The sequence below is a fragment of the Centroberyx gerrardi genome, chromosome 1 (assembly GCF_048128805.1).
Source record: "Centroberyx gerrardi isolate f3 chromosome 1, fCenGer3.hap1.cur.20231027, whole genome shotgun sequence".
Lineage (NCBI taxonomy): Eukaryota > Metazoa > Chordata > Actinopteri > Beryciformes > Berycidae > Centroberyx > Centroberyx gerrardi.
This window is the reverse complement of record NC_135997.1, coordinates 34,471,545-34,495,421: the sequence shown is the minus strand read 5'-3', so window position 1 is coordinate 34,495,421 and position 23,877 is coordinate 34,471,545. Positions and strand designations below refer to the sequence as shown.

Below are 23,877 nucleotides of genomic sequence, written 5' to 3'. Positions count from 1 at the left end.
CGCTTCAACAAAAGGCTATCGCTTATTAGTATTAGAAGTTCTTGGGAGTCCTTTTGGGAGCCAGGCATGCTGGGAAGAGGCATCTTGGCTCTTATTAGCCGCTTGTTGGCGGTTGTTGTTGTCGAAGTACAAGCCCAGGATTCACTTGGGTTTACGGGCTTTCACAGTGCTCACACCTTGGCTTTCTAACTCCGTTTTAACCCCTAGACTTGTTCCATCAAACGAAAGCTTGCGGCGTGTTTCATGAGATAGCAATCAACTCTTGAGTTATGCACAACAAAACATTCAAAAGAGTCTTTTCTGAGTCTAGTCTCCCAAAATTTGGTGAAATGAGCACGATGTCTTAAAATGCACATAACGTGCTGTGTGCACGAAAGGTGAGAGAAATCCATTTACCCTTCCAGGAAAGGATGAAGGAGACATGACTAGAAACAGGAAGTAGATTGACATTGAAATAGCACGGTAGACTGTAAGTGTGTGGAGGGGGTGGATGGGCTGCCTTCAGCTCTGATGACCTGGGTTCAATTCTCAGCTCATGACAAGAAGTATCTAAAAAGAACCCTTATGTAACCATGACCAAAACCTTACCCTAATCTTAACCAAATTGGTTTAGTTGCCTATCCTCAATAAAAGTTTTGCTGCCTAACCCTAACCCTTAACCAAAGTCTTGGTTGCCTAAACCGAATTCTAACCTTAACCAAAGTTTTGGTGCCTAAACTTAATCCTAACCTTAACCAAAAGTTTCTTGTTTTACTTAACTTAACCTGAATTTAACTTAACCTTAGAGTTCATGCTCATTTCTCAAAATTTTATGAGACCTTGTTGCTTTGCCTTTCTTTTTCTTTCTTTTTTGTTGCCTAAACCTAATCCTAACCTTAACCAAAGCTTTGGTTGCCTAAACCTAATCCTAACCTTAACCAAAAGTTTCTTGTTTTCCTTAACTTAACCTGAATTTAACTTAACCTTAGAGTTCATGCTCGTTTCTCGAAATTTTATGAGATCTTGTTGCCTTTTCATTTTCATGTTGTAGTTCAGGTGGGATAAAGGTTGAGATGTTCAAGGATGAGTTTTTCTTTCATCAGAAGTGGCAATGTCTAAGCACACAGAAGGATACAGACCACAGCTTTACCTTTCAAACCCCTTAGCTACTGGAATGCCCTTGGCACAGTAGCCTTGCTGTCAACAAGCAGCTATCGACTCTCCAAAGGGAACAAATGGTGGTCATGTGCCTAGTAGAATAACCTTGGGATTTTTAACTCTTGGAAATATATGGGACTACTGGCAGGGCCAGGCATCTTGGCTCTAGCCTGTATTTCCAAAGGGAAGTGTAGGAACTTGTTTATAACTGCTCCTCTGGCAGCAGAGATGCAGTCTGTTTGTTTGGTCCTAGCATTCTCAGAGCTTCAGTGAGTGTGTGTGTGTGTGTGTGTGTGTGTGTGTGTGTGAGAGAGAGCGAGAGAGAGACAGAGAGCACACATTAGGAACCATAATACCCATCTGTTCCCTTTGAGTGAAAGTTTGTGAATATGTGCGCATGGGTATTCTTCATCTTTCTGTGTGTGTGTGTGTGTGTGTGTGTGTGTGTGTGTGTGTGTGTGCGTGTGTGTGTGTGTGTGACTCTAGCCTGGCACAGTGACTGAGCGCATTCTTCTGTTCTGGGGTCATTGTCAGGTCATGCGTATACACCAGAAGTTGTTCACAACAATACACACACACACACACTCACACACACACACTCCTAGGAGAATAGGGAGTCAATGCCAATTGCCAGGCGTTTGATTGTAGCTTTGAAATAATGGCAAGTTATAGCGTTTTCCAGCATTACACACACACACACACACACACACACACACACACACACACACACGTACACACATCTCTGTTATTTGTTCCATTGCCAGTTCGGCAGCTCCATAATGAAATGGGAGCGCTTGCAGAAGGCTGTGAGACAGCTTACAACCCGTCAACCTGTATTACACAGCTACACATTGCATTCTCATATGTGTGCCTGTGTGCTTGTTTTTCTGCTGCGGTACTCCGATTATGATGCACACACACACACACACACACACCTACACACACACCCAGACGGTGGTAATCAGGCCACTTATCTTCCCCAGCCTCCCCGGCCACGGAGCCTCTCCAGGCAGCGATATCAAACAGGGCAGCTCCGACAAGCCCAGGCTCCTGTAGCTCACACCGTCGCTCGCCTTTAATATCAATTGATTTTTTTTTTTTTTTTTCGCCGCCGCCTCAGTCATAAGGATTTTTCAGGCCGAGGATAATATTTCTGAGCCGAGTCCGGGGGAACAATGTATCGCTTTCTCGGGCGAGGGCGCCTTTACAATTACGCCGGCCAATCCAATCCCTCACTTCGTCCTCCGTCCGTCTGTCTGTCTGTCTCCCTATCCCCCCCCCCCCCCCCCTCCGTTGTGTTTAACTTGGAGATACGACATGTATAAAAACCTGATTCTCAGTCTCTCCGTCTTGTTGTTATTACCACCAGATGACCTTTTGAAAGGATCTTCAACTTTCAAAAAAAAAAAAAAAAAAGGTACACAAGAGACGCGCTTTCCTTTGCCCAGATTGAAAATGACTTAGCATTTCTTTCATGTGTTTTTTTTTTTTTTATTCCCCCTCTCTTGACTTATTTGTGCTAAACCCCTGACACTTTGAAATACTCTCATCAAAATATGAATCTCTGAGCCGCGCAGAGACCGACTTTTCCCGAGGACGATACAGAGCCCGGAGTCATTCGTCTGTGCAGGGGCATAAAAAGAAGGGATTATATTTCATTCAAATACTTTTTTTGGGGGGGGGTGCGGCGGATAAATTCCTCTCGCTAGCTTTTCAACTTTATGAAATAGTCTTTGAATGTTTTATTCCTTTGTGATGCGGGGCTCGCTTGAGGCCGTCTCCCTCGTGCTGCGCTTTGCCAGCCGGCGCGCTGGGGGGAGTTTGACCTTGAAACAGCGTTCCCCGAGTTCCATTCAGTTCAAATGAAGCCTTTTTTCGCTCAAAGTTTCTTTTGGCAAAGTGTGAAAACAGGACCAGGAAAATACATAGAGATAGAGTCTGTCAATCAATCAGTCAATCTGTATGATTTCCTCTATACCTAGTGTTTGATTGCCACTATGCTTTGGGATAGATCTTTGGTATTGGATTGGGAGAAGTTATTCAGATCTGTCTGGAGGGGGAGAACAGGACATTTTTTGCTCTAAAATCAGACTAGAACTTTGTGTCTGTGTGTGTGTGTGTGTGTGTGTGTGTGTGTGTGTGTGTGTGTGTGTGTGTGCAACATTGAGCCTGTTATCTCTGCTGAGTAGACATTCACAGCAGGGATCACTGGAAACACAAACGCATGCGAGCATACAAGCACACGAACACACTGCACACTCCCTAATCCCACCTGCGCAATCTGCACTTTTTACTCTTTTTTTTTCATGCTTAATCGTTTTCATATTTGCAAATGAATAAATGAAATTGTAAACTCACACTCACTCCCTGGCACACCTACGAACACACACACACACACACACACACACACACACACACACAGAACACAGACGTTTTCCAATTGGGCCAGTAGGTCGGAGTTCTGCTTGCTCCTAGTATATTTTCACTGGCCCAGCAGGCAAAAATGAAAATAGCCACTTTTTCATACATTCAAATACATTTTTACTATAAATGAATGAAAATGACAGAAACGTAAACAACAAAAAAAGACATAGTTGATTGATTGTGAACAAATTTGCTGTTAACTGTTAAACTGTTAAAATAAAGTTAAAATAAAGAGTATACATTGGCCCTTGTTGCACTTATTGTATTCATAAATGAGCATCATAACTAATACAATGATAGAAGCTTTTCTGTAAATGTAACCAGCAGTAGCAAGGGAAATGTAGTAGTAGAAAAAACAATGGAAATTCATGAGGATTATGGGCATCAGTATCAGCCAATGGATTTTGGGGTGTCTCAGTTGTTGGGGGTAAATATAACTAGAACTATTTCCTTGCATGAGTTTGAAAATCTAAACACTGGTTTGTAAACGCACTTTAAACGGAGATATTTCAAAATCATAAAATACAAAACAGAATCCGGAACAAACGGTACAAAACATTGCAGGGATTGAGTCATCATTTTCAACCCGAAGAAGCTGTTGCTTCCACGCCGAAAGAAACAGCTTTTTACGTTTCGCTTCATAAACTGAAGTAGCCATCGTCATGTCCACTCCACTCAACTCTCTGATGTCCTCTGAGGTGGCGTCAAATCTGATTGGTCAAAAAAAAAGCTTGTATCGTGGTTGTATTGAATCGTGAACCCCATATCACGTATGGAATCATATTGTGAGATAAGCATATCCCATCAATAGTGAGTAATGATAAGACCACAAACTCTTTTCAGGCACCAGTCCACTAGGGACAGTTATTGACCAATCAGCTGGCCCGAGTCTTACTTGCTTGTTGTTAAACCCTGGCCTAGATATGCAAATTTGTAGGAGGGGGGCAAAATTACTATGAAATGACAGACGTATCTACACAAACCAGGGACGTTCGGGGCCCTTGGTGGTCCGGGGCCCCATGGCAGGCCAGGGCAGGGTGCCTTGGTAATCCAGGCATGGGATTACCGTTCAGCAAGCGAACCTGTCGTGACCGCTTACTGCAGGTTCTGAGCCACAACATATCTCCAGTCTCCGGTTCAACTCACCGCACTATACCGGCGACGCTTTCGCAGTCCCTCATTCATTGGCTTAGTCTTATCCGTGAAATATTGCCGTCTAAGTCGGCTGTCGTGCAGCGAGGGTTTATTACTCCGCCGTCTTTGAAGCGGGATTTCCGAGGTACAGGGGGGTGCGTTGTGTATTTTGGAAGTTTTTTTGGGTGGGGGATTTCACACACCGTTTATGTGCGAGGATGCGCACGTCAGCCATTTTCTTTTGCCAGGGTGTTTGAGGTTTGATTCTTTTTTTACCGGCCGGGGCGCTTTGACAAAAAACGACAGAGATTCTGACTCTGTGAGATGCTGTTTGTTTGCGGAGGAGTCGCTGCTGTTTGCTGACTGTATTTAAGAAACTTTGAGTGAGGGAGAGAGGCAGAGAGACGCATCAAAAAGAGGAGAGACAGAGAGAAAGACTGGGAAAGATGGAGTTGGAGAGAAAGGGAGAGAGACAGGGAAAGAAAAAAGAGAACGAGATTTAGACAGAGAGAGAGGTAGTGGAAGAGAAAGAGATGGAGGTAGAGAGAGATGAGACAGGGAGCAAGGTAGTGAGAGACACAAAGAGATGGAGAGAGGGAGAGAGAGACTAGTAGAAAGGGTGAGCACACACACACACACAAACTGGTACAAAGTGTGATCTCTTTCTTGATGCTTTGGAAATATGATTTGTTAACTTTCAAGCCAATAAAGCTTATTGAATTGAATTGAATTGAATTGAATTGAGAAAGGGAAAGAGAGAGGGACTGATGTAGTGAAAGAGCTATAGAGAGACAGAAATGGAGATAGAGAGGGAAACAGAGAGATACAGAGACAAAAAAGCAGGGGAGAGAGGAAGAGTTGGTCAAAGGAGGAGAGAGAGAGAGGCAAAGAGCTAGTGAGAGAGAGAGAGAGAGGCACAGACAGAAACAGAGACAGACGGAACGAGGCAGAGAGCGGTAGTGAAAGAGAGAGAGACCGAGAGACAGAAAGGGAGAGAGAGAGAGAAAAAGAAAGAAACAGACAGAAAGGAGGGGCGAGAGCAAGAGGAAGAGGCGCTGAAAGAGAGAGAGAGAAAGGGAGAGGCAGGCAAAGAGGTAGTGAGGGAGAGACAGAAAGGCAGATGGAGAGAGTGACAGAGAGAAAGGGGGAGAGGTAGTGAGAGAGAGATAGAGACAAATAGAAAGGGAGAGAGAGAGAGAGAGACAGAAAGAGAGAGAGAGAGAGCTCCGACGTGTTTCTCATCTCGTGTCACAACTCAGTGCTTTTAATTTGGGGGAAAAGTCAAATGAAGCGGAGCTGGAATTCATTTCTGTTCTGCAGGGACTCCCAGCGCCGTTCGCTCGGCAAATGGCTTTTCACTTTGTCAAATTTAGCCCGGCCGTATCTCTGAGGAGGCAGGGCCAGGCCGGCCGCAAAGTACTGCAAGTCCAGCCTGCAGTATTGCATATATATGGCACTTGTTGTCAGCATGTCTCAATATGTCCTCTCTCAAGTCTTTTTTTTTTATTTCTTAGGGTCTGGCCAGCACTGCTGCCAGTCCCTATTGTATTTCTATGTATTATTATTCTTCTTTCTCACTAAAACTGCCTTCCCACGCATGAAAATGCACCAAATTTGGCACATAGCTACAGGCCCATGCCAAATGACACTCACTAAAATGTGGGGCAAATAGTCCAGATGGTGGCGCTACAGCAGCAGTCTAAAGTTTATAAAAATCATAAAAAATCAACAATACATGCTACAACTCTGTAATTTTCGGAGGTTGTCGGCCCAAGCAAGACAGAACTTTCATGCACTGGTACCTATACTTAATTATGAAGTCCACCACTCTGTTTATATTAAAAACTGTAAAACTGATTCAATCTAACTAGTCCCACATACTTTGCACAAATTACACGAAAATCGCTACAGAGAATCCTTAGACATGCACAAACTAGTGTGGGGTTTTTCATTTGATCAAAAATTGAGCCCACAGTGGATCAAAATGTTTTACTGTTAATGGTACTGTACACAGCCACTGTAAATTGCCGCTTAATCGATGTCCAATCTTCATGTAAAACATATAAAATATTGTGCCAAAGGTTGTGAGTTTGAGTCCTGGATGCTGCAGAGTAAACATGCTTTCTTTGTTGCTACTTTCTTTTTCTTTTTCCTCTTCCTCTTGCGCTGCATCTGGCCGGCCCCGTCCATGACTTGCTTGCAGGTCCTAGTTTTTTCCTGTTTTCCCCTTTCTGTGTGTGGGAGTGGGAGTTTCTTTCTATAGGGGAGAGGCTGCATCATGTATTTTTCTGGACTGCATGCAGTAGACAGATTTTGTCCCAGGGCCCCCATATGTGGAGAGTTTTGTTTATTTAGTATCGATTTGTACAGCAGTCTACGCTGTAGGTGGGGAGGTAATAGTGCTGAGAGTTAAAACTATGATGAGAATAGTCATTTTTACACATTCTCTATTTGGAATTATTTCTAGTGAATTCAATTATAGTGAAATTAAACTACTCCTCATTTTGCTGTGGGAACCCCCCGGAACCCACTTAAGGACCCCTGGTTGGTCACCGGACCTTACTTTGACAACCACTTATGTAAATGGTTGTTTTTCATGCCCTGTCAGTTTTTCCTGACAGATGTGGAATTTATTAAGTTTGGGCAATGCTAACGAAACATTTTGGCTAACAGGCTAGTATGATACAGTCTCTCTCTTGTCTCTTCTCTCTCTCTCTCTCTCTCTCTTCTCTCTCTCTCTCTCTCTCTCTCCCTCAGAGTATCACTTCTCTTGCGCGGGGATGAGGAGACGAGGAGTTATTTATTCTAATTTGTTTGGTTTCCATGACGGCTGTGTGTCTCCTCTATTTATTAATGTGCCTCCTTTATTAGTCATTCTGTATGCGTGTGTGAGCGTGAGTGTGTGTGTGTGTGTGTGTGTGTGTGTGTGTGTGTGTGTGTGTGCATGTGTGTGTGCATGCGCATAGGTAAATATTAATGTGTTTCTCCCCTTCACAGGGAAGTGCCTGAGGTTGGTACACACACCGTCAAAACAGACAATGTTATTAGACTGAAACAAAACAAATAAGAACCGAGCTCTCTCCCTCCCTCCCTCCCTCCCTCCCTCTCCATCTCTCTCTCTAGATCTCTCCATCCTCCCTCTGTCTCACTTAATCCCTCCCTACCATTTTCTTGCCCCCCCCCCCCCCCCCCCCCCCCCCCCCCCCCCCCCCCCACACACACACACACACACACACACATTCCACTCTCTATTACTTTTTCTCTGAGTGTCTCTTTCTTTCTCTCAGTTTTTCAACCGTTATTTATCCAGGAAGGCTGACTGAGCAAGCATTCTGTATTTTTTGCAGCAACGCCTCATGTCATATTCACACAGACTCATTCACAGCACAACCACGGTGTTCTGTTATTGGCGTGTGGGGTGGGGGGGTGGGGGGGTGCTGGTTCAAATCCCCTGATCGGAAAGGTGAAAATGTGAGTGGGGAAAGTGAGTAACCAACACTTTTCCTCAGCTGACTTTCCTTGGATAAATAAAGATTTAAACATGGGTTGAGGGTAGGCTCATTTTTCTTTTTTCTTTTTTTAAAAATTCATCAAACAAAGATAGCCCGCACTCTGTTTCTTCTTATTTTATCTTTCTTTATTTGTCGGCGCGGACGTTTCGGCTATCAAGCCTTCCTCAGCGTGCAGCTTTTTATAATGACATCAGCTGAAGTCATTACCATAATTGATTGCATAGAACAGAATTAGAATTCCGTTTTTTCCGTGAGGACTCAAAAAAAAAATCAAAAATATGGTGTTCACTTCATACGTTTTCCACAGACACGTCTGGCTCAGAATAGGCAGTGCTGATCTGCAGTCAGTTTTTCAGATGGAGGTGAATGCCCTATTGCTGCTGCAGCCCTCAGAATGGCAGACTGTGGCTGCACAAAGACGGGATACTGGAATTGACTGGCTTTTGGACTGGACTTGAGTTTACCCTGACCCCTACCTGCGAGTCTGTGGGTTCGACCAGAAAGCCAAACAGCCAAACAAATAGATCGGAGGACACTCCATAGAGAACTGGGCTTTGTTTTTTTTTTTTGTTTCTTTCTTGCCCAGCTTCTTTTGTTTTTAATTCCACAATAAAAGCCCCTGGCCATTGTCCGGCGTGTTTGATTATCGTCCAGCCACACCGCTCTTACCACCTGCCAGCTCCTGTTACAAGAGCATACTTCACGGGTGGCCTCCGCCGTCTGTTTGTTCCAACCTGCGAGGGGTCTCGAGTTAATGTTCAATTCTCGAATCCACCATTTTAGATTTGTTCTGCTTAACTCCGGAATAAATGAATCATATTTCCATATCAATGCGAGCGAGCGAGTTGTAGGCAAAAAGCACGATGGTATCCAAATGATTTAATTAATGATTGGTGCAGCGGTAGGGGGTGGTAGCGGGACGCCTGCGCTGATAATATGCTAATTTCCCACCTCGCCCCTGCACCTCGGGCTGACGGAGCAGGGGCGCTGCACTGTGGCGGATCGCGAGGTCGGTGTTCTTGTTTGCGCTCCCTCGTGTACGATGCAAAGTATTTTCTGTTCTGGCCTTGCGAGCAAGGAAGTTCCCCCTAGGCAAACACATCTTATTATATTCTGTATCTTGTATTTGCAAGGAAAGTGGAGTGCTGTAAGAGTCGTGCTCAAGGTTGGCAGCTGAAACACGCCGGTATCTACAGGTCCTGAAAAAAAGTTTTCAATCTAAATGTAAGACCATAAAGAGCATTAAAAGTTATTAAATGCGGTATTTTCTGCGTCTCCGCTTTCCCTCAGCCCGCCTCGTCTACGTCTGCTTCGCTTAGTGATTTCCTAGATTTCCCAGAATGCCTCTCCACAAACCCCAGAGAGCATGCTTGAGCTTGTTCCATTCAGCTGTGGGTTATACATGTAGGTGGAGAGACAGCGATAGCAATAATGATAGTAACAGTGAGAGAGGGAGCTTTTCCGGTGGAGGAAAAGTCATGTCCCTCGCGTCACGCCCGTCACTCAAAACACAACATGGCTTGTGGCTGCATTGCATTCTGGTTTGTTGAGGCTACTGTGGGTGGAGAAGTTGCTCTCTCTGCCTCTTCTATGATGGTTTTCACCCGGTATTATTGTTGAACGTCGATGCAAAATGGTAGTTTGATTGTTCAAAAATTTTCTGCTATCAAACTCCACTGTAGCTGCTGGAAATATCATGACGTGATGTCTATTTTTGACCAGTTATCCACAGGAATAAGAGAATTACATCACCAAATAACAAAATGGGCACAGAAATGCACAATACGTGACCAATAGCTGTATTTTTTTTTATATTGTTAAAGTGTTTTATGGTGGATTTTTCCATTTAACAATAATCCACATGCATGTTCACTCTCAATAAAAGCTCAATACAAGACAGGTTTAGTACAGTATGCCAAGCATGGTTTGTTTTTATCTCATCTGCTTTGCTAAACACAATTAGACATCACGTCCCTAAGCGTTTAATTTCTTGGTGTACTATTTCTTATGTTGCTCAATTATAATTTCAGAACTGTCATTGGCTATCTTCAATTAGAAATAGTTTGTTTCAGCCAGTTATTTTTATTTGTCTGTTTGGTTGTCTTTTAGCAGCATATCTCAAAAAGTTATCAATGGATTTGCATAAAACTTTGTGGAAAGATCATGTCATGGGGCAAGGGAGAGCTGACTAACTCGTCATACCAATTGGCCAAAGGGGGGCGTGGCGGTGGGCGTGGCTTCTCACAAAAAGGCATATAACATATAAACAGATTCATGTAACACATCAAACTTTGTGGCCAATCAACAGACAGAAGAAGAGACAAACCCTCCAATCAAAAAACATGGAAAATTTGATCCAGTAGTAGATGGGCAGCCCTAATGGAAACTGAACAGATATAGAGCTGATTGGCCACGTGGTGTTGAGATAATTGGCTAAAATGCTTAAAAGTGGCAAGAATTAGAACAGGCATATCTCATGTCCCATTTCAGGTCTAGTCATGAAATGCACCTCCAAGTCGGTAATGTGGCATGGAAGAAACTGTTGGTGAAAATCCAACATGTGGAACTGGCATATCTTGACATTTGCATTTTTTGGCGGAGGTATGCGCTCTACTGTGCCATCTAGTTTGGTTTCTTTAGTTTGGTCCTTAAATCCAGTTCCAGGTAGCATTAAAACAGTCTTACATGTGGCTTTCTGAAAAACTGGCTCCTAAACTGCAATACTGAAGCATTCCTGGTCTGTTGGGACGTGATCTTGTCAGACCAGGAGCTGTACCATCAGGTATACCCAGGGCCCAGCATGGTTTTTCAACTACCTTTTAGCAGTCAACAGTTATGTCTTCTTCCCTCTCCTCTCACACACGACATGTTTCGGATGCGTCTGAAGAGGCAGTTTAAAGAAACGTTTGAAGAAATCACGCCGCGGTTTGAATCGTCGTCGTCGTCTGCCGCCGAGGTTCGACCAGAGTGAGAGAGAGAGAGAGAGAGAGAGAGAGAGAGAGAGAGGATGCTTCTCCCGTTCCTCCATTACCCATTTCCATATCTTCTTCCCCAAATGAGTCCTTTGTCTGCTCAGAGACGAGCGCTAATGAGCGAGTTGCATCGCAGCGTTTTGGAAGCTACCGCTCTCCATTCATCAGGAGAGATTTGTGTTCAGCCCGCTGTTTTTCTACCCGCACCCCCCTTCTCTCTCTTTCTCTCTCTCACTCTCTCTCTCTTCCTCTGATTGATGATAACGAGGTTGTTGGCTAAAACCAGCTCTTATCGACCAAACAAAATGGCTCCCAGCCTTGTGTGTGTGTGTGTGTGTGTGTGTGTGTGTGTGTTTGTGTATTTTTTTGTGAGCGAGGGTGTGCATTCTTTTTTGTGTGTTGCAGTCTGTCTCTCTGTGCGTGTGCATGTCTGTGCGGGTGTGTGTGTGTGTGTGTGAGTGTGCGTCCATATGCATGATTGTATGTGTGTGGTTCTCTCCCTGTCTCCGCCTGTGTGTGTGTGTGTGTGTGTGTGTGTGTGTGTGTGTATGTGTGTGTGTGCACTTATTTGTGTGTGTTATTCTCTATCACCGACTGCGAGTCTGAGCATCATATCTGTATCAGTGCATGTGTGCCTTCATGTGCAAGTGTGAGCGCATGTGCTCTCTGTGTGTGTGTGCGTGCACTGTGTGTATCTGTGTGTGTGTGTGTGTGTATCTGTGTGTGTGTGTGTGTGTGTGTGTGTCCCCTCCACAATGAGAATGAGATGAAAGGCCATTGCTCCTTTGAGTCACAAGCCGCTGCCTGCTTCCTAAATGGCCCTGAATAGACTGTCACTCAGCGCGACGAGGATGATCTTCTCGATTTACAATCCATTTACACACACACACACACACACACACACACACACACACACACTCTTACAAGCATTTACACAGACATGAATGTGACTCTTAGGAGAAAGACGGAAAGAAAGTAAGACCGGCAAACACACATAATGACACTTACACGCGCATAAATACAACACAGCATAACTCTTGGAGAGAGAAAGGAGGATAGGCTGACCGACTGCAAGATACAAGCGCACGCACACACACACACATAATTTACACACACATTAACATAACTTAGAAAGAGGAAAGAGAGGACGGAAGAGCAATACACACACACAAGTAAGAGGCTCTTGCTTTATTGAAGATGATAGTGATTGGGTCATTTTCCCCACTTCTCATTTGTAAGTGAGAATTTGTGAAGTCGTCTCTTTCCAACATCGTTTTTTTCCATCTGGGTGTGATTTATTCAGCGTGCAGGTGCTCCATTACCAGGCGAACAACTTTGATGTCTCTTTCCTGTGTTTTCTCTGATGGTCGTAGTCTAGAGATGCCTTATTACAGGCTGAAAGGCCTGAGATTACTGCTGGTTAAACCACTGACTGGACTGCTTGTTCTCTCTCTCTCTTCCTTCTTTCTCTGTCTTTCTTGTTGTCTCTCTCGCCCCGTGTTCAGACGGCGAGCGACTTGGTCGATGTGTCGCTCTATTCTGACCAATTGTGGGCGGGGCCAGAGGCTCTGATTGCATCAATGTAGCGGTCTGCTACGTTTTAACAGGCAAATCATGTATTTTTCACTGCTTTCCTATTCCCTTTCATAACGTTACATCTTGCAGGCGCTAATTGGTTAGCATTAATGGAATAATAAACAGAAAAAAATCAATAAAATGAGTTTAGAGCTTATCTTCGGCCCCAACGATGGATGAAGCCGTTCTCCAAGCATCATTTATTCCTGTAGTCTTTCAAATAAAAGTTGTAGAGAACTGGGAAGCTGGAATCAGCCTCTTGACCATTCTGCATTTGCCAGACAGAACTATTGTTCATGAAATAAAATCACATCAGTACGGAGACAAGGAAGTGCAGAAATCTGATTGGCTGCTGACGACCAATGAGTGAAAAGTTCAACCTTGGTCAACTTTTCTCGGCCGACAAACTTGTTGATCATTCACACATTGGCTGAGTTTCCCTGGTCGCTCAGCTCTGTTGGAAATGAATGGACTTGGTGTGTGTGTGTGTGTGTGTGTGTTTGTGTGTGTGTGCTCTAAGCTCTCCCTTGCCACCTCTCCCTGTATTCTCCATCTCTGTTGTCTTTCTCTCTCTTTCTCTATCTCATCCTCTCTTCCCCCCCCGTTCAACTTCTCAATTCAAATTTAATTCCAGCTCAGCGCGCTCTATTGGCATGAAAGTGGAGAACGCGCCAACGTAACAGATCGATGTTTCTCTCTGACTCTCTCCCTCTCTACTGGGTTTTTTTCCCCTCTTACATCTCCCTCATCCTTCTTTATTTCCATCTCTTCCCTTGCTACCCCCCCCCCCCCCCCCAGTCTCACATCTCTCCTCATCCTTCACTGGTTATTCAGAGTTTTACTTAAACAGGGCAGCCATTGTGAATGTAATAAATTGTGGGGGAGTGGAGGTGGCAATAACACGGCTTATTGTCATTTTAGGAGAGTGAGCTGAATTCTGATTCCAGCCGCTCTTGAAGGCATCTCTCTCTCCCTCTCTCTCTCTCTCTCTCTCTCTCTCTCTCTCTCTCTCTCTCTCTCTCTCTCTCTCTCTCTCTCTCTCTCAAATTCAAATCTGCTTTATTGGCTTGACAGAAAGGATCTATGTTGCCATAGCATTTGCAAAGGATAAAGTCAAATAAATACAAACAATTCTACAGATTCTACACATATCAAAAATACCATGTAAAAGTAAAAATGCAATACATTCAATATAATTGAAGTCAATGTATAATGGGGGAACATTTTTGACAAGACAAAATTTACAAAATCATTCTCAATATTTACATTTTCTCCCGTATTTGGTGAGATTTAGATACAAACTTTGCAGCAAAATTGATAGTTTTTTCCTTTTCTCCAAATAACACCTTGAGCTTTTCTGTATCAGTCAATAAATGAAATGTTACAGTGTTAACTCTCTCTCTCTCTCTCTCTCTCTCTCTCTCTCACAGGGTCCCATAGAGAATGATGTCGTGGTCCACGTGGCCCTGATTGCAGAGAGCCAGAGGTACTGTGTGTGTGTGTGTGTGTGTGTGTGTATGTGCGCGTGTGTGTATCCCATAAAGCGAGTGCTTATTTTCCAACCACTCTCTCCTGCCCGCCTTGCCCGGCGCTGTAATTGCGGCGAGCGCATTAAGCTCTCGCTCAGCCTGACCTCTGTCTTCATATGTCACCCTGCTTATTGTGTATTAGTGTGTGTGTACCCGTGTGTTGTGTGTGTGTGTGTGTGTGCGTGAGAGCTTGGCTACATGTGTAAGAGTGTGGGTGCGTGTGTCAAACAGGGTCAAACGACTGTCTGAAGCTTGTTAACCTGTGGCTTCGATCACTGCGGCCGGCGGGCCACCATCATCTCTCTCATCATCTCCCTCACTGAAATCCACCTCTACACTCAAGGGCTACACAGCCATAGAGATATACAGTAGATCGACAAGAGCATTGATTCACAACTGCAAAAAAAAAAATCAGGAGTTATAGATTTACAAGAGCTATAGATTTACAAGAGCAAAAACAAAACAGGTTTACAAGAGTTAAAGACGCACATGAGTATAGATTTACAGGAGCTATAGATTCTCATGAAGCCCTGTGATGGACTGGGAACTTGTCCAGGGTGTCTCCATACCCAATGCATGCTGGGATAGGCTTCAGCCCGCCAAGAAAAGAAATAAGCGGGTTGAGAAAATGAATGAATAGAGTCGTAAGAGCTATAGATTTACAAGAGTATATATTTATAAAAGTTCTAGATTTATCTATAGACTCATAAAAGCTATAGATTTGCAGGAGTTATAGATTAACAAACGCTGCAGATTCAGAATGAAAGAGGTATACAGTAGATTTACAGGGGTTATGGATTTATAAGAGCATAGATTCTTAAGAGCTGTAGATTTACAGGAGTTATGGATTTAAAAGAGTTAGATTTTCTAGCATGACAACAGGAATCTCCATTAGAAAAGATATGGAATAAGCTGTGGAGCAAAATTGGATTGAATATCTTGGTGTGTGTGTGTGTGTGCGTGTGTGTGTGTGTGTTTGTGTGTGTGTGTGTGTGTGTGTTTGTGTGTGTGTGCAGACTGCAGGTGTTCCTGAACACCTATGGCATTCAGACCCAGACGCCCCAACAGGTGGAGCCCATCCAGATCTGGCCTCAGAAGGAACTGGTCAAGGTAACACACACACACACACACACACACACACATACGTTTTACAATGACTGAGTTTCATTGATTGCAGCTCCCATCAATTGTGTATTGTATGATTAGTTAGATTTTCTGACATTGGGGTACAGAGCCTTGTCACTTGGGTTAACTGATTTTCCTGTTCACAAGGGCTTCTCAATCACTTCCCATTTATCATGAACACCGGGGACGATGTAGAAGGGGAGGAAACCATGAGAGACTATTGACACTCCCCCCCGCTATACAAATCAGTCACACAGTTAGCTAGATTGGCTTTCAGCAACCTGCTATCAATATGCCAGCAGAGCTCGGCATATTGATCCAATCCATCTGTTTGTCAATCCAAGATCTCCTGCTCTTAAGATTTCCCTCTTGATTGTCCCATCAATCAAAGCGAGGCTGCGGATTGGTCGGGGTGATTGATTAGCCGGCCGGTGATTGTTCATGTTGATTGATCAGCTTACCGGCGGAGCCGTCACTATGTCACTCTGGCAAATTGGAGATGCATGAGAGTTGAGCGGCTTCCAAATCTGCCGACGGGACAGGGCATTAGACTAAACTGTTTCCATAGGAAAATGTGCGATGAGGGATTGGTTCATCGTAGGACTTGAGTAATAACTGCTGTAATATTCACTGAACTTGCTGCAGCTCCTCTGTATGTGTATAAAAAAACTGATTCTTGTGATACAGGGTTTGTAGGATTGATACGTTCCTATATGATGCTCCAAGTTGGATGAACAAATCGTAAAAGTCGTAGAAAACCTATCCAAGGATCAGATTGACGTACTTTGAAATTACATAATGGTTTTTGATTGGGTTTGATAGACCTTAGTGTTATGAAATTTGCTCAACCTATAAAAGAAAACATCCTGTCATGTCCGTCACGCCACCCTACTCTTCCATCTACCATGTAACTTCTACCGCCCTCCTTTCTCTTTCCCGTTCCTCTCCTGTAAACTACACCATTCATACTGTCACATTGCTTCTCCCCACTGTCCCCTCCAGACCTAGCCTCATCACCTCTTTGTCATGTCTGTTATTCCATCCCCGCTCTCCCATCCGCCGTCTGCCCTCTCCTCTAAACCAACCAATCTATATTGTCATGCCCTTTACACTGAACACCCGCTCTACCCTATCCTTTATCTCTTTCCTGTCACGTCAAGCACTACTTTCCCTTCCAAGCCTACCCTCTACCCAGTAACTCATTATAGTGGTACTACTACTTTTCCCTATCCAAAGAAATTATATTGCGCAACCATTCCCCGATTTGTTTTCATCGTAATTAGTCCTCTTCCTCTCACAGTAAACAAGTCTAGATGAGAGAATGGTAGAAAAGTTGACTGGGTCTGGGTGGAAGTATTCCCACTATTTTGATGAGAAATGGTTCAAAAGTTGACTTTCTCTTTATGGAAGTATTCCCACGACTTTGATGAGAAATGGTACAAAAGTTGACATTCTCTGGGTGGAAGTATTCCCACTACTTTGATGAGAAATGGTACAAAAGTTGTCTTTCTCTGGGTGGAAGTATTCTCTTTAGTTTGATGAGAAATGGTACAAAAGTTGTCGTTCTCAATACTACTTTGATGAGAAATGGTACAAAAGTTGACTTTCTGTGGGTGGAAGTATTCCCACGACTTTGATGAGAAATGGTACAAAACTTGACTTTCTCTGGGTGGAAGTATTCCCACGACTTTGATGAGAAATGGTACAAAACTTGACTTTCTCTGGGTGGAAGTATTCTCACTACTTTGATGAGAAATGGTACAAAACTTGACTTTCTCTGGGTGGAAGTATTCCCACGACTTTGATGAGAAATGGTACAAAACTTGACTTTCTCTGGGTGGAAGTATTCCCACTACTTTGATGAGAAATGGTACAAAAGTTGACTTTCTCTGGGTGGAAGTATTCCCAATACTTTGATTCAATTGAGCAAAAGGACGTCAAGAACACCGGACATTGGACATAGTTATTTTTGAGTAACGAGTGATGAGTAGTACAGAGCCCAACACTAGCCGTTATTACCATACTCTCCGCTCTGCGCCTCTCATCTAAAGTCCACCATCTGTACTGTCATGTCTGTCACACCAACCACCAACCTCCCCTCCACCCTCTGTCTCTCTCCTGTCATATCCGTCACTCAAACCCTGGTCCCCTCTCTAGCTTCCGTCCCTCGTCTTGCCGTGTCTGTTATCTGAAGCCTACTCTCCCTTCCACCTTCTGCGAACTAAACCATTTCCAATCTGATGTCATTTCTCCAGGCCCTCCTCTTGCCTCTAGGCCTACTACCTTCTGCCCCTCTCCTGTTATATCTGTCACATCCGTTTCTCCAACCCTAGTCTCCCCTCTAGGCCTACCTCCTGCCCCGCTCCTATTACATCCGTTACACCGAGCCAACTCTGCCCTCTAGGCCTCTCATCTGCCTTTTTACTGTCATATCTGTTACTTTCCCTTCTTTCCCCTCTGCCTCTTTCTGCTCTGTGGTGCTCAGCCTCTCAGATGGATATGCAATGAGTCAGAGCGGGCAGTGCGCTGAATATTAAATCCAAACCCCAGACAGACGCTCCTTCCTCGATGGAATCTGTTTATCTCGGAGTCATCGCCGCCATCTCCCGTGCTACGGGCTGCATTTGCTCACCTCGCCTCGTCCCTCGCAGCCATTTGATTGTGTTGACAACAGCTGCCTGATGATGGGAGAGTGGCAATTACATTCTGCGATGTGTTATTCCCAGCCCCACGCCCCACAGCTTATCCCCTTGCAAATCGCCGCTTCGACCAAAATAGCATTCCCTTTGGCCGGGCGAGCGATAGATGCGGCTCTCGCATCTTCTCTCACTCATATCTGACGGTCGGCGGCGTCTTCTGACGGCGTCTGTTGTGTCTCTCGCCTTCCCCGCGTGTTGAGGGTACAAGCAGGGGTCCTGTCAGGTCCTAATGAGGTCCTAAAGAGGCACCTTGGACAAAAGACTGGAGGCGGACTTCACATCTCACACCCTGCTACCCATTGGGCTCGAGCACTATATCTGGAAAGACTTTGCATGGGGCGACAGTGTGGCCTAGCGGTTAGAGAAACCGCCGTGAAGCCAGAAGGTCTCAGGTTTGATCCCAGCAGCAACACCCATGAGTCCAAAGTCAATCTGGATAAGAGCATCAGCTCGACGGTTTATGGTTATGTGTGTATTTTGATGCCATGGGTTGCATTCACACTATGTAGGTACGCATCAACCCAGCAATCAGAAAAAAAGCAACTACTCCCTTCTCAACTCATCAAACTGCGCTTTGTCTCTTTCGTAAATAAAAAGTTTGTAAGAGTCAGACTTCGTGCTGCGGTCAGTGCAAATGTGAGCGAATGAAAGGATGCTTTGATAGGCTGCCTGTGTGTTGTTCCCTTCTTCATTGGTATTCTGCAGACAGGAAGCGTTGAGTGCAGAGGTCCTCCCAACCTCTCTCTGTTTTCCTCCTCCAGGTCTTGTCCTTGGCTGGTAGGGCAGAGGGATTTGCAACGCCACTTAATCCTCAATTAACAATTCTCTCTTTTTATGTAGACCGAACTTTTTGTTCTTTTAGCATAATATTCTGTTAATTGGTCGAGGCGTTGCTTTCTCCTGGTGTGTTCTGTGTGGGCTTTTTTCAAAACAGGGAAGTGCACAGGAGTGGCACAGCACCACCTTATGGTTGACTTGAGGTACAGCGGCTGTGTTGAGATGGGCGAATGCGGCACAGAGGGCTTGATAGGCAGATTTCCTGCAGTGCCACTTGAGTCTGTGGTCTTACTGATGTTGTTTCACCGATCGAACAGATTGGGAGGTATTTAAAGTTGATATTTACTGGCTGTCACAAGGGGATATTAGTGGTGGTAACACACCCACACAAACAGGCAAAAGGAAACAAAATGTATGCACTCAAATGATGACACATCAGCTCTCTCTCTCTCTCTCTCTCTCACACACACACACACAGAAGGTACAATTGTGGTTGCGGTGAGTGTCTCTCCAGGCAACCAGAGCTGGGAAATCAATGTCCATCTTCTGTCTTTTTGTATCTTTGAATCGGGTGCATTTTGACAGCAGGCGGCACAGTGGTGAGATCATTTTTTTCCTGCAGAACTATAGAAGTGGTCTGGAAAGTGATCGGCTGTAGCTCCTGCATTCTCCCCGCTGCCGTCTATAAATGTGTTTCAGAGACGGTCCGGAGGGAGAAGGGTATGACCTTTTCCTTTGTTTTGTTTTGATAAAGAGGTAGAGGAGAGAGGGCTTGTGTGATTCAACCCACTTTGATGTAATGGCTGGGTATTGACTGCTACACCTGAGAAAAGAGTAAAGAATATCTGTCTATTTATCCTTCTGTCTCACTCTCTGTCTGTCTGTAGAACTTTCAACCAAGATTACCAATGCCACATCTCATGCAAAAAGTAAAAGCACAGTGTTGTCGATTGCAGCCAAACCAAAAATCTCAAGATATAAATTGAGTCTCTGGGGTAATGACTCCCCAAGTAATGAGACCCAACCAGACTAAGACCCCAGAATTGCACAAATTACATTATTCAGCAAGATTTCTGAACTCATACTTGACAAAAGTGAAATCCAGTAATTAAGTATGAAGTTTCACCTGACCTACGCTGAGCCCATCTGGTTCAGTCAGGTCCTTTTGGATTTCACCATAAATGTCAAGTTATTTTTTAGCTACTGTGCTCTAGACCAGTGATTCTCAACCTTTTCCATATCAAGGACCCCTAACTTAGTCCACATTAGGGCCATGGACCCCCAAATTGATGAGATTTTGTCTCTCGGACTCAAATCTGCGAAGATTTTTATTGTTAGATATGATTTTGTCCAGAATCCCATGACAATCTGTATTGTAGGTAAAGAGATAACAGTGAAACTATGATCAAAATAGTCTATATTTGTTCTACATTCTCTAATTGTGCTTCTTGTAAATGAGTTTAACAATTCATACATTTCCTGGGGACCCCCTGGAACTCCCTCAAGGATCCCTGGTGGTCCCCGGACCCCACGTTGAGAACCACTGCTCCAGACGTCCTGTGCTGCCAACTTTCATATTTATCAACTCATCACTTGCGATCTGACTGGACTTGACTCTGTGTTTCACATTGGGACTGTGGGCCTGGCTTGACTCTTGATACATGACTTTTGAGTAAATTACATTTGGGTCCTACCTCTGCCATGGGCTATCGGTGATAGAATTACATTGTGTAGAAAAGATTAAGCGTTTCCAGAGCGGAAACCGCCTCCTCCCAGGCTCAAATTGCATGATCCCCCCCCGCCCCGTCCACAATTTATATCAAAACTGGTTGTGAAAGTAGAATAGGAGGCTTTCTTTGAGCTGTAAATGTGCTGCTGTAGCCTGGGCAACAAAACAAATCCAATGCCGTTTGAAAATCACTGACTTTCTGTCTTAAAATCTTATTTTCTTAAAACAAGTGAAAAATTCGGCCCATGGGGGTGAGATAATTCCATTTGTTTCCGGTGCAGATTCACTTGTTTCAGGAATTTTCTCAGTGTCAGTATCTTGAAACAAGGCAAAATATGGCAGATTGCTCCACGAGTATCAACAAAATTGCAAGAGAAGCCTTGAAACAAGCTGATTTGCGTTGTAAACAAGTGGAATGATTTCACCTCACTGGCAGATGTTTTAAGAAAAGTAAGACCCAATACAAGATTAAAGGAGTTAAGATGGATGTTTTTTTGCGGTTTTGTACAGTGTACTAGTTCTGCTGGCTCATGCGGAAATGTTTCAAATGGTTTATTCATTCTAATGAGGACTCTACTCTCAGCTCTTGTCACATTAGGCCTCAGTGTCTGTTCTTATGGGCCACTGCATCTCAGTACAACACAGCATTATCAGCGCCGGTGCCCATGGGTGTGCTTGGGTCCACTAAGCAGGCCGCTGATGGCAGTGCGGGGACCTTTCATTATCGCCACGTCTCATAACTTTACACAGAGCTAATATCAGGAGCTAGTTCTGCCTTATGGAGGTAATTTCGGCTTATGAGCAGCAACAACAGAAACGCCTCAGCGGGACGGGGGAGATGATGGACTCGCAGGCTGGATGCGTAATGGGGAACTGTAGTGTACTCGCCTGGCATTTCAAATGGAAGATTATGCCTTTAACCCGTTCTGGCGAAATACGGCTGATAAGATCCCAGGGGAAGATACAGATGAAGATGCAGGTTTTAGTTTTTGCACGGTTTTACCTGCGAAATTCTAAAGGTTAGAAATGAGATGGTGTGCAATGTGCATGTTGTACTTAGAGATTAAATATCTGTGTATGTGTGTGTGTGTGTGTGTGTGTGTGTGTGTGTGTGTGTCTTCCCACAGGCGTACCGTTTCCTGGCCATCAATAAGAAGCTGGGGTTGAGTGGGCGTCCAGAGAGGCCAGTGGGCTGCATTGGGACCTGCAAGGTATATGCGTACAGATACACACACATATTTCACGCACTCTAGCCCCACTGCACAGGTCATAGGTGACCCACTATCGCACCTCCCACATATCGATCTGCATACATTTCCCCAGGGCTCCAAGGGTTTGACTGCAGCTCAGAAAACAGCGTGGAGAAAGAAAATATTCAGCCGGTCTTAGTTCCAGGAGTTTAGCCCTTCCTCTCAGACACATGCATCACTGAATGCTGAATACATTGTGCTTATTCTGAGGACTTTTGAGGTGCATTTTGATATGCTGAGCTGCTGTCGGGCGGTCGGTGTGTATGTGTGTGTGCATACTATATGGCCGTGCGTGTGTGTCGGTGTAGAATCCCGTCTGTCGCTGCTGTTGTTTGCTGTTTCTCCCAAACGAAGGTCATAGCAAGACCAAATAAGTTGAGCTATAGCAGCCTTCTCAAACAAAGACATCGGCAAGCAAATGAATCATGGCTCCCAACGCATTGCTAAGACAATATTATAATGGAACATTTATGGGGAAGATGGCGGACTGCCAGAGGACATTATCATCATCAGTGTGTGTCTGTGTGTGTGTGTGTATGTGAAAGAGAGTGTGTATAAAAGAAGAATGCAGTGCGTTTTTTTGTTCTAGCAGTTGTGTGTGTGTGTGTGTGTGTGTGTTCATTCTCAGGAGTGTATAGTGGCTGTGTGTCCCCTCTATTTTAGGATTGATGGCTTATTTTATAAGCTGCCCAGAATAATGTATATGTGGCTACTTGCGAGCCATCCATCTTCTAATGCAATAGTGTGTGTGTGTGTGTGTGTGTGTGTGTGTGTGTGTGTGTTCGCCTCCCACCAGATTTATCGTATCCTGGGCAAGACGGTGGTGTGCTACCCAATAGTGTTTGATCTAAGTGACTTTTACTTGTCCCAAGATGTTATGCTGCTGATTGATGACATCAAGGTGAGCCGGGGGTCACATTCGCTTTCACAGCCGACACCAAATACACAACCTGTCAATTACTTTTACTGAACAGTATAGGCTTACACCACTTTTTTGGGGCTCATTGGGGATGAAAATGATTGAGATAGATTCAGTTTTTCTCATTCAGAGAGATGCAACATGCCTATATTTGTGAAAAAGGCAGAAAGTTATTTGACGATAGCGCATATCCCATTTAAAATCATTTAAAGTAAGCCAATTGATACCATACAATAGTAATTCAACCTATAGCCAGGTCATGAAAGCAACAATCGTGGATTTTTAAGTTATTATAAGTAGAGTATGATGTTTATATTCACAAACTGTACGACTGCCTGTACTGAACTGTGTGCAGAGATTCTAATTTGGTTTCACTCCCCCAAGACCTATTGTTGATTTCCATGTGGGCGGTCTTGTCTGTATTCCTCACCTCTCCATTCCTGCAACATACACAGGTATGTTGTGTATGTATGTACAGGAAAAGGTAGAGCCCACTGTTAGTTACAACAATGACCTTCTTCCTAACAGACATAGCTGTTTTTTTTCCAAGTGCACAAAGTTCTTGTCAAAGCTATGTCATATTTACTTTTTTCGTGGTTGTTTTATATATGTTTCTACACCTATATCATGCCCTGTGTTTTTATATTCAGTGTTGGGTTGCATTCATAACACTTCACAGATGAGTTCTGATGTCAGATAAAAGGTCCGATTACAAACTTTAGCCCTCAGTGAAATCATAGTTTATCAATAAATTCTGTTGCACCAAACTTTAAACCTAGTTTAATACGAAGCAAGATTCATTTAAATCTTCTTTGAAATCTCAGTTTAGTTTTTACTTTAAACCTCAATTAGTTTTAATCCTGTTGCTCCAAAACATTAAACTCCAGTTTAAACTTTATGCTGACAGTTGCGGTGGTTTAACTTTCATAATCGCGACATTTTTGAGGTGGATGGAGGAAAATGTGAGAGTTCCTTCAAGAGGGGAAGGGACCGACTCGACCCAACCCAGTTAAATGATAATACCGTCATTTTCATATTCTTCTACCAGGCTTTGAGTTGGAGCCGTCTCTCCTTTCCGTCACTGTTAAAAGCTTC

General features: G+C 44.1%; 1 protein-coding gene across 2 annotated transcripts in view; it reads left to right on the top strand.

Moving 5' to 3' along the window:
* phkb (phosphorylase kinase, beta) overlaps nt 1-23,877 on the top strand; it is a 106,693-nt gene that overhangs the window by 62,572 nt on the left and 20,244 nt on the right. For both annotated transcript variants that reach the window (XM_071896212.2, XM_078288794.1), the window contains 4 exons: nt 14,185-14,240; nt 15,300-15,393; nt 21,741-21,824; nt 22,660-22,764. In XM_071896212.2, coding sequence (XP_071752313.1) covers nt 14,185-14,240; nt 15,300-15,393; nt 21,741-21,824; nt 22,660-22,764 — 339 coding nt within the window. The remainder of the gene's footprint in view (nt 1-14,184; nt 14,241-15,299; nt 15,394-21,740; nt 21,825-22,659; nt 22,765-23,877) is intronic.